The 14,905-nt window shown below is 40.6% G+C and overlaps 1 protein-coding gene across 2 annotated transcripts in view; it reads left to right on the top strand.

Moving 5' to 3' along the window:
- TOPBP1 (topoisomerase (DNA) II binding protein 1) overlaps window positions 1-14,525 on the top strand; it is a 33,603-nt gene extending 19,078 nt beyond the window's left edge. For both annotated transcript variants that reach the window (XM_019537041.1, XM_019537052.1), the window contains 12 exons: window positions 1,648-1,771; window positions 2,289-2,435; window positions 2,674-2,779; window positions 3,599-3,791; window positions 4,680-4,903; window positions 5,943-6,109; window positions 8,906-9,017; window positions 9,537-9,700; window positions 11,114-11,254; window positions 13,223-13,312; window positions 13,549-13,710; window positions 14,304-14,525. In XM_019537041.1, the coding sequence (XP_019392586.1) occupies window positions 1,648-1,771; window positions 2,289-2,435; window positions 2,674-2,779; window positions 3,599-3,791; window positions 4,680-4,903; window positions 5,943-6,109; window positions 8,906-9,017; window positions 9,537-9,700; window positions 11,114-11,254; window positions 13,223-13,312; window positions 13,549-13,710; window positions 14,304-14,447 (1,774 nt within the window). In that variant the 3' untranslated portion in view covers window positions 14,448-14,525. The remainder of the gene's footprint in view (window positions 1-1,647; window positions 1,772-2,288; window positions 2,436-2,673; window positions 2,780-3,598; window positions 3,792-4,679; window positions 4,904-5,942; window positions 6,110-8,905; window positions 9,018-9,536; window positions 9,701-11,113; window positions 11,255-13,222; window positions 13,313-13,548; window positions 13,711-14,303) is intronic.
- The last annotated feature ends 380 nt before the right edge of the window (window positions 14,526-14,905 follow it).

Here is a 14,905-nt window from a genome sequence, read left to right as displayed (position 1 = left end):
CATCCTGTTTCCTCTGGTCTTCCCTGTCTCCCATTTGAATTTTGTCAGACCTAGATTTTGCATATTGGCTTAAGCTTTTATTCCACCCAGGAGAGCACACAAACAACAGCAGACTTCCCTATGCCTGAAGAAGGGTGCCCAAAAGCTTGCAAAGGACAATTTTTCCAACTATTTAGTTGGTCTAATAAAAGATACCACATTTACCCAAAAATATTGTCTGTGTATGTCCTTAGACCAACACAGCTATAAGCAACTTTCTTGAATCCAAAACAACTTAATTTTTCCCTGAATTGCATACCTTACTCAATCTTTCAAACTCTGGAGCTAGCTATAGTGAAAGAAAAAAAGGTTACAAATAAGAGAAGACATTAATTTTTTTTTTTCATTTGCTTGGGACCCACTGCTATTTCTGTTGATTTCCTGTGAAATTTTTTGTCATTGACCTCAGTAGACACTGTGTGAGAACATATTGCCACCTATTAGCTGGTAGCTGCGTAGAAATAACAAAAAATGTTTCTTTGGGCGAATTGATAACAGAAAATTTTAATTTGTTCAAACAATACAGGCCTGTTGTCTTTTGAGTTGGAGGATCAGAAATCCTATTTAAGGCTTACAGTGTATTGTAGCAGAGGTGTAGCTTCAACTATTCTCATTAGATCTCTGATTTGATCCTCTTCTAGCTCCAGAAACAGAGATCCTCATTCTTTCAAATTATTTAATTTTTCAGTTACTTCTACAATATTCTTGAAATTTGCTCAATGTTTCATAAAATGAAAAAAGGTTTAGATTGGTTCTTTTCTGAAATTTTGTACTGTCTTGATTTAGCTGAAAATAATTGTGATTTTTTTTTTTGTTGTGGTTTTGTTCTTTTTTTGTTTTAATGAAACATATATCCTTGGAAAAGTATGCAAAATATAAAAGGTTTGGATACATATAACCTGAATTGACTTCAGTTTATGTGTATTCCATTATATCAAAGTAGGGTTTGACCCTAAACTTCTGACCATAAGAACTCAGGAAGCACAGACCTTTAGGCATCTATACACGTGTGGGGTGGAAGAGCCGCTCTAGGTAAAGCACCTGCAGTGTCGCATCTATTCAGCATCTCGCTCTTCAAAATGGCGGTGGGGCTGCTTTAACTAAAGCCTCTCGAACAAGCTTTAACTAAACAGGCAGCCAGAGGCAGATAAATATTTCTTTTCTAAATTTTTTAAGGGCCCTGCATGCCAGATAGAATGGCCTGGCAGGCTGCATCTGGCCCACAGTTCTCATTTTGCCCACCCCTGTATTACTAGAAGGTATTTGAATACTGGTGATGAGCTATTTCAGTCTCCCTTTATAAAATGCAGAACACTGCTTTCCTATATAAATACAAACCCATCTAATATGGGGGAAAAAAATCAACATTAAATTTAATATTAAAATAATTATTGAAATATACTACACAATTTGCAATCAAGTCTTGTGTTGGATGATGGTGACTTTGCAGGAGCAACTACATAGTCAACTTTTGTAACTGTTTGTTAGTTTTGCAGAGTAAATGTAGGGTGTCTTGGTATGTTAGGACTGAAGCTGAAGGATGCGGTTATTTTACTGTTTAATGGGAGTTGTTATCTTCAGCTTATGTTTTATTGATATTTGTTCTAGGTGGTGCTTTGATGAAACAGTAACTCACTTCATCTACCAGGGGCGACAAAATGACAGCAACAAGGAGTACAAGTCTGTTAAAGAAAAGGGCATACACATTGTTTCAGAGCATTGGCTTTTAGAGGTATGGGGGGAAATGGAGATTTTAAGGTCCGGTATACTTTGCTTACTTACAGCTCATCAAAGATCAATGGAAGATCACAATAGTCCATGCTTTTACACATGCTGCTCTGAATTCACAGGATTCAGACTTCTAAATCTTGGAAGTAATTTCCGTTGATGTGTCATCACCTTATAAATTACTAGAATTGATAATTTCTTCATACATTTGCCCTTCATAACTAACACTTATATGGCTTCATTTAGAAGTAATGTTGGTGATGGCTGAATAGTAACTTTGGCTTACATATATATTTGACGTAAAAAGTAAATTTTAGTTCTAAGATGAAGAAACAGTTAAGAAAAACAAAACTTGGGTTGAAAAATGTGCTAATTATAATGAGAACTTTAAGTGCATTTTCCAATTCCGTTTTTGTTTAAACTAGTCTATGTTTAGATTTTACAACACGTTAGCTTGTGTCATTCCTTCCTTTCCTTCTCCTGTTTCTTATAACCTTCTTGCATTATAAACTTTATTGCAGAGCGCACAGGAAAATAAACGGCTTCCTGAATCCCTGTTTCCTCACACCTATAATCCCAAAATGAGCCTGGATATCAGTGCGGTACAAGATGACAGACTCTCCTCTGGTCGGTTTTCATCAACTGGAAAAACGGGAAAGGAAAACGAGGTATACTGTAAAATGTAACTTGTCCCTGCTGGAGTCATTGATTTAATTTCTCTATTCAGTTTAAAAGGATGTTGACTTCAGTCTGGCCATCACAGCAGCAGAATCATTTAGCTCTTCAGGTGTTGTAAGACTGGAGCTTTATGTCGTATGTCTGCCATGGCTTACCACTCCTGAAATTTGTTAAAAGTCTCTCAGTTTGGGAATGAGGTCTCTAAGCTCTAAATTCCCTTATTGTTAGGATGTTTTGTTGGATGAAAATAACTCAGGAAATGAAACTGCTGATCAGACAAAAGAAGTATTCATGGAAGAGGAAGAGCAAATAGCAGCAAATGTACCTAAAGGAGGTAACTTGAATATTCTGCATTTTTTCAAAGTGCTATAAAACTATAACTGTAAATATAAACCTCTTTAGCATTTCAGGTAACCTTTTGATTTTTACAGACTGGAGGATTGAGTGTCATATTTCACCTTAGCTTAAAGTGTAGCAGACCAACCCTCCTTAAAATGTACTGGCTGGTAATTATTCATGAGTGCCAAGTTTGAGAAAAGGTCCTTTTTTCCCCCTGCTTTAAAGACATTTTTACTTAGTCCACACTAAACAGTGTTGCCAGTAAAACCCTCCTTTATGTCATAGAGTTGTATTAACTGTTCAAAAAAGAGTTAGGCTTCTGCAACCATTCAGCAGCCAGCAGAATATGCTTGTGGACTTTCCCATGCTCTGTGTTGGCTCTAGTGGTCCATTTGGAAATTGGTACCTTCTGAAGATGCACTTGGCATAATTGCTGCAATGAAGCTGTTAGAAGAGTATATGTGCGTACGCTCTGGCAGCTGGGTGGTGGCAGCTGTTATCTGCTGACAGAGGCAGGTAAGCATAGACAAGGCCTCTGACAGTCCGTAAGAGAAGTTTGACCACCTCTTGTGAATCATTAGCCTGCTATTTAGACATGTTTAAAAATAACTTCTTTAGTCTCAAAGATGTTTGAGAGATTTTTGAATGCTAGCAGGGAGAATACCGATAAAGCAGGGCTTACAATTACAACTTTATATGAAAATATATGTTTCTTTGTTCTGAAAGTGAATCGTGTGGCTATAAATGCCTGTGATATTCTGAAAATTTAAAATGAAACAGCCTCACTCTTTTGGGGATTTTCTTTCCTTTCAAGTTTTAACCCAGACACTGGAAATGAGAGAGAACTTTCAAAAACAACTACAGGAAATCATGTCTGCCACGTCGATAGTGAAACCACAAGGACAAAGAGGATCCCTGTCCAGGAACAGTTTTGACAATTCTCCTAGCACACCTGATAGCACACGATCTATGCGTAATGGCCGTAGTAGAGTTTTGGAAGCTCTCAGGTATTTTGTCCTGCTTTTCTTTAGTTTAATAGTCTTAAAAATGTGGATTGCAAATGAAATAAAGTACATCTGATAATCTTTCAAATCCTAGCTGCCATATTGTAGCTACAAATGTTTCGTAATGTAGCAATACCTAAAGTACATCTAACATAATTTTTTTTAAACTGACACTTGCCTTTTGCCACTTACATCTATTTTTCTTGCAGTTTAGAATCTGTTTTATTTAGTCAGGGTGGATGAGTTTTCCTTAAGGTTTCTTCTTAATTTGTAATAAGAATACGGAGCAAATACTTTCCCATGATAATCTGTCATAGCCTAGTTTAGAGCAAGAAATATGCACTTCCTGGATTAGCTGGTCTCTCTCTCAAATTCTGAAGAAAACGTTACCTCTCTTTATATTGTGGGAAAAATAATCCAGTATTTAACAATTAGTTATTCCTGCAAAACACTTCTGCGTTTTTCTTTTGAATTTGAGAAGCTCTTCATAACAAACCTAGGTGTAGGAAGTTGATGAATAAAGGTCTGATTTTCTAGTTTTTATTACTGCACTTCAAAAACTGAATACTGTTTGCAACATGGCTCCTTTTTCAATTTTCAAATTTACTGCAAGATAACAGATATAATAAAATATAAGATCATGGAACATCTTACTAGTATGGTCCAGAATAAAAATATCCCTTGCAATTAATTCACTTTGGCTAACTTTCTCCTGTTGTGCCTGACTGCTCAAATGGCCGTATGATTTATTTTTATGCTGAACCCTTTTTGTTTTCTGTAGAGATCAGAGGGTTGCATTGCTAGTGCGAGCATAAGCATGTTTCTGTTTTGGGGAATTGCAAATGTATTTTTTTTAAGGAGATTTTGTGTGATATTTTTTTCGCTTCTCAGGCAATCCCGGCAAGCAGTGATGGACATGAATACAGAGCCATCACAAAATGAGCAGATTATCTGGGATGACCCCACTGCAAGAGAGGAGAGAGCAAGGCTTGTCAGCAATTTGCAGTGGCCCAACAGTCCTTCCCAGTGCTCTGAACAAATTCAGACTAACGTAAATAACACGGATGAGCCCCTTGTCAGGAAGCCCTTAACTGAAACGGAAACTGCTGATTCAAGTAAGATGAGAGATACAGTTGGACTGTGTCATTCAGTCAAAATGTATATAATCTCTAGAAGCAAAGGAAAGCAGTATTTCTAGGTGGACCTTTTGTACTTTAAAACATAAGGGTGTCTTTTTTGTTGAGCAGAACTGCTCTTTTCCTTTTTAGAAATGAGTTAAGGATGGTTTTCTTTAAAAATGTAAATAACATCTTGTGTACTCTCCTCCCTTTGCTGTTCTCCCAGAGGAGCTTTCCTGCAAGTTTGACATCAGTAAGCAACGTGGCAGTTGCACTGCTGCTACTTTACGCCCAATTTCCAAACCGTCATTTATGTTAGGAAGTATTTTACTGAAGCAAGTAACTCCATGGGGCCCAGTTAGAGCCTTTGAATATGCAGGTAACAGCTGCAGGAGCTTGCCTTTCAATAGCTGCTGAAGTACATCCCCAACATCAGTGAGAAGGGAGGTGTAAGAGAAAGATCACCCATTCCCATAAAACTCACTACCTGCATCCAAACTATAAGGGACATCAGTGGACCAGGGTGCAGTCAAGTTGCTATACTTTATTTTCCCTGTTCTCATGAGCAATCCCTCCTAGCAAGCCCTTCATTTAGGTGTAGGAGTGGGGAACAAGAACACTTAAGTCATCTCTGTTTCTCTTGTCTTCCCACCAACTGCTTGGACTACTACTTCCAACCATCCCTTAACAGATTTTGTTTTGTTTTGTTTTCTTGTTTACCTGAAGCAGCAGCCAACCTGGAGAAGGGGTCCCTTTGATCCTGTCTTTCATGAGGAAATTGCCATGATTTAACCACCCTCTTTGTGAAGTTAGTGTCTTGTATTGAATTAGCTCAAGGCATCTGTTTACTTAAGAAATGGAGGAGTCTCTAGATAAAATAGTCAAAACATGAGACTGCAGCATCTTACAAGGTGCTTTGCGAAAGAATAATACAATGTCCTGGTGGCGTTTGTTTTAGGCTGAATACTTTTTACAGTTTCAACCAGATTTGTATTTAATCAAAGTGAATCAATCAGCAATGATTTATTATTTACAGCTGTCCGTGATGTTGAGGGTGCTGGTGTAACTGAGGCCTCAAGGAGCCCAGGGGTCAGAACTCCAGAAACCCCTGTACAAGACGATCATTTGATCCCTACACCACAAGCCCCAAGCATTGCCTTCCCACTAGCTAACCCTCCTGTGGCTCCACAGCCCAAAGAAGAGGTTTGTCATACTTCAATTTGCCTGTTTTACTGATCTGATTACATTTGTACTGTGCAGGAAGGTCTCGGTGTTAATAAAATTTAGTCTGTTAGTGAATATTAAGAGTCATGAACCAAAAAGATGACAAAGCCAGTAGGGAAATACAGAGTGCCCGAGCGAGGGACTAACATAAGAAGGATAGGGGTGAGGAGGGGAATGCAATTAGGTTACAGAAAATACAGTGTTGGCCAACTGAGCCCAGGGGTGGAGTGCACAAAGGTTTCAGTGCAATGCTAAAATGTATTTGAAATTACAAGTTGATTGTACCACGTTTTTCCCAGTCCAAGACTGCCATGAATTTAAGATGGACCTCCCCACCTCTGTAATTGGATTTTACACATGGAAAATACATGCATTTGTTATCATTTTTCCATATATAGAATCAAATTATTAGAGGGTCATCTTAAATTCATGCCTCCCTTCCCCCAGCTGCTGAAGCAAGGAAAGCACGGGGAAGGGGTGTGGTTGAAGTGGTCTGACCCTGGTCCCTTGCCTCCTGCTGTCCACTTCTCCACACAATGCCTGCCCCCTCCCCCAGCCACTGCACAGGGTTGTTCCAGCCCCAGGTGGCCCTGCAGCAGCCATTGCAGCCGTGGCAGCTCTGACTGGGCCTTGGACCTAGGGCCAGAGCTGCTCCTTCTGCTGCTACTGCATGGCCAGGCTGGGCTGGAGCAACTATGTGCTCCATGAACTGGGCTGGAGTGGGGCCAGAGTTGAGTTGGAGCCAGAGGGTAAGTGGTGCTGCGGGACTGGGGGACAGGCAGCGGGGCAAAGGTAGGTGTGGGGTAGGCAGCAGCAGCTCTGACTCCGATCTTGGGTCGGGGCCAGAGTCTAAGCTGCAAAAGTTGCTTGCCCCCTGGTCTTATGCTCAAATCCAAGACAGGGGGCTTTTAGGGCTTTACCCTTCATGTCAAAGAGGGTGGGAAGCTTGTCTTGGATTCAGGTAAATCTAGTAAATGTATTGATCAGTTTAAATTTATATATCGTTCATTTCTGTGCATAACTTAAGTTCTCAGTCTTTTACTTTTCCAAGAGACTCTGACCAGATGTTCCTTTTAAGGAAAGAAAATATCATGCCGGTTTACTTTGTTGTCCTGTTAACCAGTAGTTTTTGGGGGAGCTAGGGGAGGGAGGAATGGCTGAGCATGCTTACAGCCTCTTTAATAACTTTGGGATAGTGAGGAAAGAGTGGTTTCTAGTAATCATTTTGACACTGTGTTGTAGTAGCGCTGAAATACAAACTGTGGATCTGTCACCACCAAGAATCTGTTTTAAAAGTGCACAGAGGACTATGAGAAACTAATCTTGCTTTTGATTTGGCTGAAAAGCCCAAGCAATGGAAGGATACAAGGTTTAGTGGTATACTTCCTCACATTAGTGAATGAGTCTTGCTTGGAATGGGCAGGCTTGCCATTCTGACAGGGTTTCCCAGCTGTATTTTGCACTTTGAGAAAAGATCAAATCTGTCAGTCATTGAGTCGTTTCTATCCTAGAAAACTGAATTTGATCCGATTCCTGGCAGCAGAAAAATCTTCCTGCAAACTAGAGCACAGAGGAAAAACTACTGAGCTGCTGAGTCAACTGGTGTGCACTTTTCCTTGTCCTTGCTATTGCCTGGTGTTCATACCACCTCATCACAAGCAGCAGTCCTGGGTCTGAAGGTGTACATTTAAACTCCATCTCCTATATGACCACATTGTGCTGGGCAGAGGCATTTAGCATTTTTGCCTGGTGCTCTAAACTTTACCCTTCAGTCCCAGACTCCCAAAAGCACCAGGAAGGACTGCTCCCTTGTCTTTGGCACATCCATCCCCTGGCAGAGTGCAGATGGGGTAATGAGCTAAGAAGAGTAGGTTGGCTTTGGACCACTGCAGCCAGCTTACCCTTTCATTGGCACAGAAATGAACTGATACTTTTGGCAAAGGACATGCCAGCAGTAATGCACTATTTCACAGGTCTCAGGAAGGTTCTGTCACTGTTCAGCACAAAGCCCAGGACACACATGAGCATGGACCTCTTGGTCTGTTTTTTAAGTACCCAGGAGTAAAGCCAAAGTAGCATCTAAAACTAGATTCCACTTAAGTGGCATGCAAGTAAATGTCCTATGGAAAAGAGCAGAGCCCATCATACAAGCTGTTGGATTCCTAAACTGAAATGCTATGTCTACAATGTGGTGTGCAAGATAGCACCCTAGTTATGTTACTGCACTTTTCACCCACCACCACAAATAAGATGGGTAAGCTTTGCTGGGTGCTGTTTTTGGCAGCACGGCACAAAGCACATGGTAACTTCAGTAGTTTTATTTGGGAATTTTTTTTACTTGGGAATAATTATGAGAAGCCTCATCTTGGGGTTTTGCTGCTGTTAGTTTTCCATTGTAGAAGGCTTGGATGAGGGGAAGCAGGACAACAACTGTGTCCAGTGATTTTTTCTATATCTGGCTTGCTGTTCAATCAATTATAATTGAAGACATAACAGATAACAGAATACCCAGGAGGCGGGTAAAACCAGAGGATGTTAAGTGCAAATTTTACTGTGCATATTAGAAAATTTCTCAATTTGGGAGTAATTTGCTAGTAGAAAGCCAGGCCTTCTTTGTTCTCTAACTGGTGGCGCTGATCTTTCCTTCTCAAACTGCATAGCTTAAAGACAACTTAATGTAGTAATAACTATCTCAGATGCTAAGTAGAGAAATAGCTTGAGTATCAGTTTTAATTTTTCTACCCTACTCTTCCCTAAACTTTTGTTGTATTCTAGGTTGTTATAGCAGATGAGGTTGTTGAAGAACCAGAAAAGCAGCGTAAATTCCAGCTGTCTTCTCTTAATCCTCAAGAGCGATTTGACTACTGTCATCTGATTGAAGAACTAGGTACCAAATGACTCTGAAACTTAAATTGTTTATGGGTCTTTGGGCCAGAGGGGGGCCTCTTGCTATTTCACTGATTTACTATGAGGTGTCAAATTTGGTAGTCTCAAGATTCATGATGGTCCCTCACTTTTTGAAGGAACAGTCTTGTTACAAAATGACAAAGCTCATTTTTCTGTCTCCTGGCAATTTGTCTGTGGAGTTTCCTCTTTGTCCTTAGAGTTGTGCCTGCCTATGCACCACTGGTATTTCTCCTTCCCTTTAAATCTTCCCTGCTACAACCACAAGCTTGCTTATGTTAAAGTGGCTTTGTGTGTCTATTTTCCACTAGTTACTTCCTCCTCTTCTGGTTTCCAGGTATGTTATAGCAACAACACAGGTTTCTAAATGGATAGAATTGTAGCTTAATAATAGAAATGTAACACATGTTTATATTGCACATTTCTTCATTCTTTCACTTATCCTCTCTGCAGTGCACTTTACTTGAACTAACCCAAATTAAACTCATTCCTGTGTTTCAAGGTGGGATAGTACTGGAGAAGCAGTGTTTTGATCCAAGTTGTACACACACTGTTGTGGGACATCCTCTTCGAAACGAAAAGTTCTTGGCCTCAATGGCAGCTGGGAAGTGGGTCCTTCACCGTTCTTACCTAGAAGCATGCAGAGCAGCCAGGTGCTTTGTACAGGCATGTAACTTTATTATTAAGATATCAGCATCTTAAAGTTGTTTTTGGTATTTTGATTTTTTTTCAGTGCTTTTGAAACCCCCTCAACAGGTAGTAACAAGAACGTAAGGACTAGATTCTCAAAACATACTGGTGATTTTTGGGGGCCCAATTGTTGACGTGAAAGGGGCTTCATTTTGGGAACTGCTGAATGCACACCTTTTCTGAAAATCAGTTTTCTGAAGTGTGTAGCTATGGGATAAACCCATAGTCGCTTCTTCCTGTTGAAAATTGATTCTTGAATGATTTTGGTAAATTAAGGCTGCGTCTACATGAGACGCTGACTGCATAGTAATAATGAGCTACTGCATACACAGTGTCATCTAAAAGCTGTTCAGTAGTGTTGCTGTGCAGTAACTCCGCAGTATACACAAGTACTAACTGACTGCACAGTAACAATCTATCACTTGTTTTTTAATTGGTTATCTTAGGCCGTGTCTATACAAGATGTTGACTGCACAATAAACAATTAAAAACCAGGGGATAGATCAGGAATTAGTTTACGAATATAGCTGTTTAAACAACCAAGCTCCTTCTTTTGTCTTTTTGTTTTTCATATAAAGTATATTTGCTATAGATGGGTATTCCTGTGTATACTACATTGGCATTTGCAGTAACACCCTGAAATTGTTATGTAATATTTGAATAGTGCTTAGGTGCTTTGCAGAAATCTGTGTCTATTACGAGCAAGAATTTGTGTTTTTGTGTATGAAAATAGAAATTAGAGGAAGGACTTGAAAAAATGCAGTCTCATACTCTGCTTCTGAATAGCTACATTTATTGGTTTTAACCAGAAAAAATATAGCGGTATGCAAGATGACTTAATGAATCTAGTTAAAATTGGTGGGAGAGGCACTATATACATAGGAAAAATTAAAGATGTTTAACTAGAGTCACTGTCTCAATAACTAAAACTGCTAATGGATACCTAGAGCTAGCATAGATGGGAACATCCTATTCCATTTTTCAGTTTCCCACTCAGGACCAGCCCTTCCTATCCTGTGAAACCTGTGGCCACAGAGGGCCCTGCAGCCAAGAGGCTGTGCCCTGCTTGCCCCCTGCGCAATGTTTAAAGGGCTTGATGCAGGCAGGGAGCCACTTCTTGGCCAAGCAGGGGAGTTCCTGGCTCTGCTGCTGCCCCAGCCCTGGGGAAGCAACCCAGGTGTCATTCCTCCTCCTCCCCCCCCCTCCAGCCGAGCCCTATTTAATTTCAGTGAGTTTATATTGCAATGAACCACAATTTTGATTTTTTTGATGGATCGGGGGGCCCCAAAACTGTATCTTGCAGGGGGCCCCAAAAATTGTGGGCCAGACCTGTTCCCACCATTGTAATTGGTGAGGTTCCTTTGTAATCTGCATCTACAATTGCTTTAGGAGGAAGATTATGAATGGGGAAGCAACTCCATACTCAATGTTTTACCTGGAATCAACATAAACCAGAAAAAACTAGCACTTGCAGCTATGAGATGGAGGGAAAACATCCATAAAAGGAAGCAAGAAACTGGCATCACTGAGGTATTTTGATACAGATGTAGTATACCTAATTGGTGCAGGGCGTGGAGTGCTGTAATAGGATGGGCTCCAAGTATCTTGGATACCAGTGGGAGGGCTAATTTATCTAAAAACAAAATGTCATAGCTGGATTTCTCCCCGTTCAAACTTTTCGGCCTAAAATCTTTGATTGTCAAACTTTATAGTTGAAGATTGTCTTGGTGCTTGTTGGTACAGGTTACTATGATAGCTCACTTATGAACTGTTTTGTAAACTGGAATTCTGTTACTTAAAAATCAAAGAAGCAATTATCATTGTTTAACATTACTAAAATCATTAACTTGATATAAAGAAACATTTTTATGCTTAACATTTGCTTCTACTGTTCAGACATCTGGATCAACAGATGTACGTTTATTTTACAGTAAAAATTTCAAGACCTTTGAATGTTTTAGGAGCTTAATTACCATTGACTTTCAATGAGATTTAACCCTCCAGTGTCTGAATCACATTTGAAAATGGTACTTAAGTACTTTTGAATTTTTTAGTTATCAAACACAGTAGGCATTACTGAAGGCTGAACAATCTTTACTGTAAAATAGGAATTTTGCAACAGGTCCCCTGACTAGGAAAATGTATATTAGCATCTTACCAGGCATATAAGGGCTGTACTTGATATGCATGTCAATATTAACATATATATGCATGAAAAAAAAAATTCTCATAACCCTCATTTTGCACTGGTAGCTAGCTAGCTGTCTTGAGAGATACTAGAAAATGTGTTGCCAAAGTACATTTGCAGTCTGTCAGTTTTGTTCTCACCATGAAGTTGAGATGTTGATCCCTGTGGGGCTGGGGCTAGCCTTAGATTGCATGTAATGCCTTTTTTAGAGGTGCACCACTGATACATTGGTCCGATATCAGATCGGTACCAGTATAAAAAAAATTGGCTGCATCAAATTGTCCTGATGGGGCCGATAATTTGGCCAGTTTAAATGCCAGTGCATGCACGCAGCCTCAGTGCAGCACTCGGGCAGAGAGGACCACAGCCCAGCATTGTGGAGAGCTGCCTCCAGCTGGTAAGTCTGTTGTGGTGGAAGGGGAGGAGAGAGAAAGGGCTTGTGGAGGGAGTATAGATCAACCTTTCCCCTGCAGTGAGGGAGGAGGCAGGGCTGAGCATGGGACAGAGGCATGGCTTTTGGGCGGGGGGGGGACAGGCAAGTGGACAGGCTGGAGCCAGGCTCTTTGTGCTGGGGGCTATAGAGGGGATGCAGATTTTGCCATAGCTCCCTCCCAGTGCTGCTGCAGGCCCAGCACAACTCCAGCTCTTCCCAGCTCAACCCCTGCCTCCCCCCCATGTTGGGCACAGAACAGTCGTGTTTCCCTCCAAGTGCTGCTTGCCTAGCACAGCCCCAGCTCTTCCCACATCCCCACACGTACTGGGAAGTTGAGCTGGGCCAGGGGTTGAGCCAGGAAGTGCTGGGGCTGTGCTGGGTACACAAGTCCTGAAAGGGAGCTACAGCAAAATTTGGGGTGGCTGTGTTCCCCTCTGTAGCCCTCACTCCAAGCCTAGCTCTGGCCTTCCTTGCTCTGCACAGACCCAGGGCCCCACACTCCCCACACAACTCCCATGAGCTGTGTCCCCATCCTGTTCCTGCACCCTGGCTGGGCAGCACCTGCCCCTGCCCTCATTGCAGGAGGGGTTGATCTGCCCCCCCTGCCCCTTTCACCACAATGGACTTACCAGCTGGAGGCAGCTCTCCATAGTATATCAGAAATTGGATTGGTTTATCAGTCAATACACCTCCTTAAAAATCAGATATTGGTATCAGTCCCAAAAATCTCTATCAGTGCACCCCTAGTTCTTATGCTGATGTAAAAAAAAAAAAAAATCATCCCCAGTGGTGTGCAGGTGGTCCTTGGGTGGGGTGTTGGTGAGCCATTCTGTTTTTCATGTCAGTGACTTTTTAAAAACTGATTTTTTGTATCCAGGGGGCATTCAGTGGCTGGAAAGTGATTTTGAATGTTGACAAAGCCAAGGAAGCAGGGTTCAAGCGTCTTCTTCAGTCAGGCGGTGCAAAGGTGTGTGGGGTCTTGTATATCAAGTATATTTACTATAGATTTGTTTTCAGGTACTGAGGGATTTTATTTCTGTTTTCAAGGGTGGTTGTCACTCACTGAAAAGTTGTGTGGTAATGGGTCTCTGATTTCCTGATGTCCTGCTACTTATCAAAATGAATAAAGTCGGTGTATATGAGTTTACCAGGCAATAGCCCCCCCCCCCAAATTAAATTGGGGCTTTGTTTTTAATTCTGCAGGTGTTTCCAGGTCATTCTTCAGCTTTGTTTAAAGAAGCTACTCACCTTTTTGCTGACTTCAGTAAACTGAAACCAGATGATTCCAGAGTTAGTGTTGTGGATGCTGCAGCCCAAGGAGTGAACTGTTTGAAACCTGAATACATTGCTGACTATCTTATACAGGTGTGTATACTCAAGGGTATTATGTAGCACTTGCTTTAACAACATGAATGGTCTACATGCAGAACAAATCACATTTCGTAAATCACATTTAATAGATCACACTTTACAGGAGAGAGATCTGCCCTGCGCTTAGGGTGAAGCACGGACTGTTGACACTAATAGAGTGGCCATATTTGGAGCTGATTTACCAGTAGCGCTGGTCATAAACTCAAATATAGAATGTTGTCATGCTTCGTTTCCAGAAGTTTCTGGTTCTGACTATCAACAAATTGCCAAACTTATTTGGGTGTTGAAACTGGATACGTGTTGCTATGACTAGATAGGGAATTTAGTGTGCGCTCAAGATTTTCTTAAATGCATTTTGTACCAGGCTAGATAGTGAGAAACTTTTAATAATTCCAAGCCAGATCACTTTGATGGATCACTCTCTTATCATTAGCCATGGCATATTTTATGTTTGATTCTTTCATATTCTGTCCCCAGTGATGAAGCCTTTTTAATTGTAGTTGGCTGCTAAAGCAAGGCCAGGTAGAATAATTTAATACCTTCCAGCTACACAAATAATTTGATTAAGCCATTTTCTTCTTTTGAAGGAGCCTTCTCCTCCAATGGATTGCTACTGTCTGCCAGAAGCTGTTCCTTACCTACAAAATAGCAGAGAGCCTGGAATCAGATCATCACAGAAGAGAAAAGCACCTGGAGAAACAAGCAGTGTCAAAAGATCCAGAATCTACTAAGCAGAATCTCTCTTACTGCCCTATTTATGTTTTTCCCCCTACCTTGTTAAGAAAATTAAAATTATTATTTTAGTTTCATTTTGAATGTTTGTGGTTAATAAAAGAAGTTGCTTAGGTTGCTGTAAAATTAGTTTAGTTTCTTAGTAGTATTTAGGAGCCTTACTAACAATTGAACAAACATTAAGTCTTAGTATTTTGAACACAGGCACTTTTATTATATATTGTTCTCCACAAATTAATTTAAGTTAAGTTAAGAAGGATTTTATGAGATAAGTAACATATGTTGGCTTTACCTGGAAGTTTGAGAGTATTATCAGTTGGCAGGAATGCTGTTGAATCAGCCATAGAATTTTATATTTTGCATGAGTTCTTCCCCTTATTTTTGAAAGGGTAGAAAAACAGCTTTCTAAAATTGATCTGAATAATGAAACAACGCTTTGACCTTCTGTAGAAACTTT

Source organism: Crocodylus porosus, unplaced genomic scaffold (genome assembly GCF_001723895.1).
Source record: "Crocodylus porosus isolate Cpor-Errol unplaced genomic scaffold, CroPor_comp1, whole genome shotgun sequence".
NCBI classification, from domain to species: Eukaryota; Metazoa; Chordata; order Crocodylia; family Crocodylidae; genus Crocodylus; species Crocodylus porosus.
The sequence above is the reverse complement of the archived record's forward strand: the minus strand, read 5'-3'. Positions and strand labels throughout refer to the sequence as shown.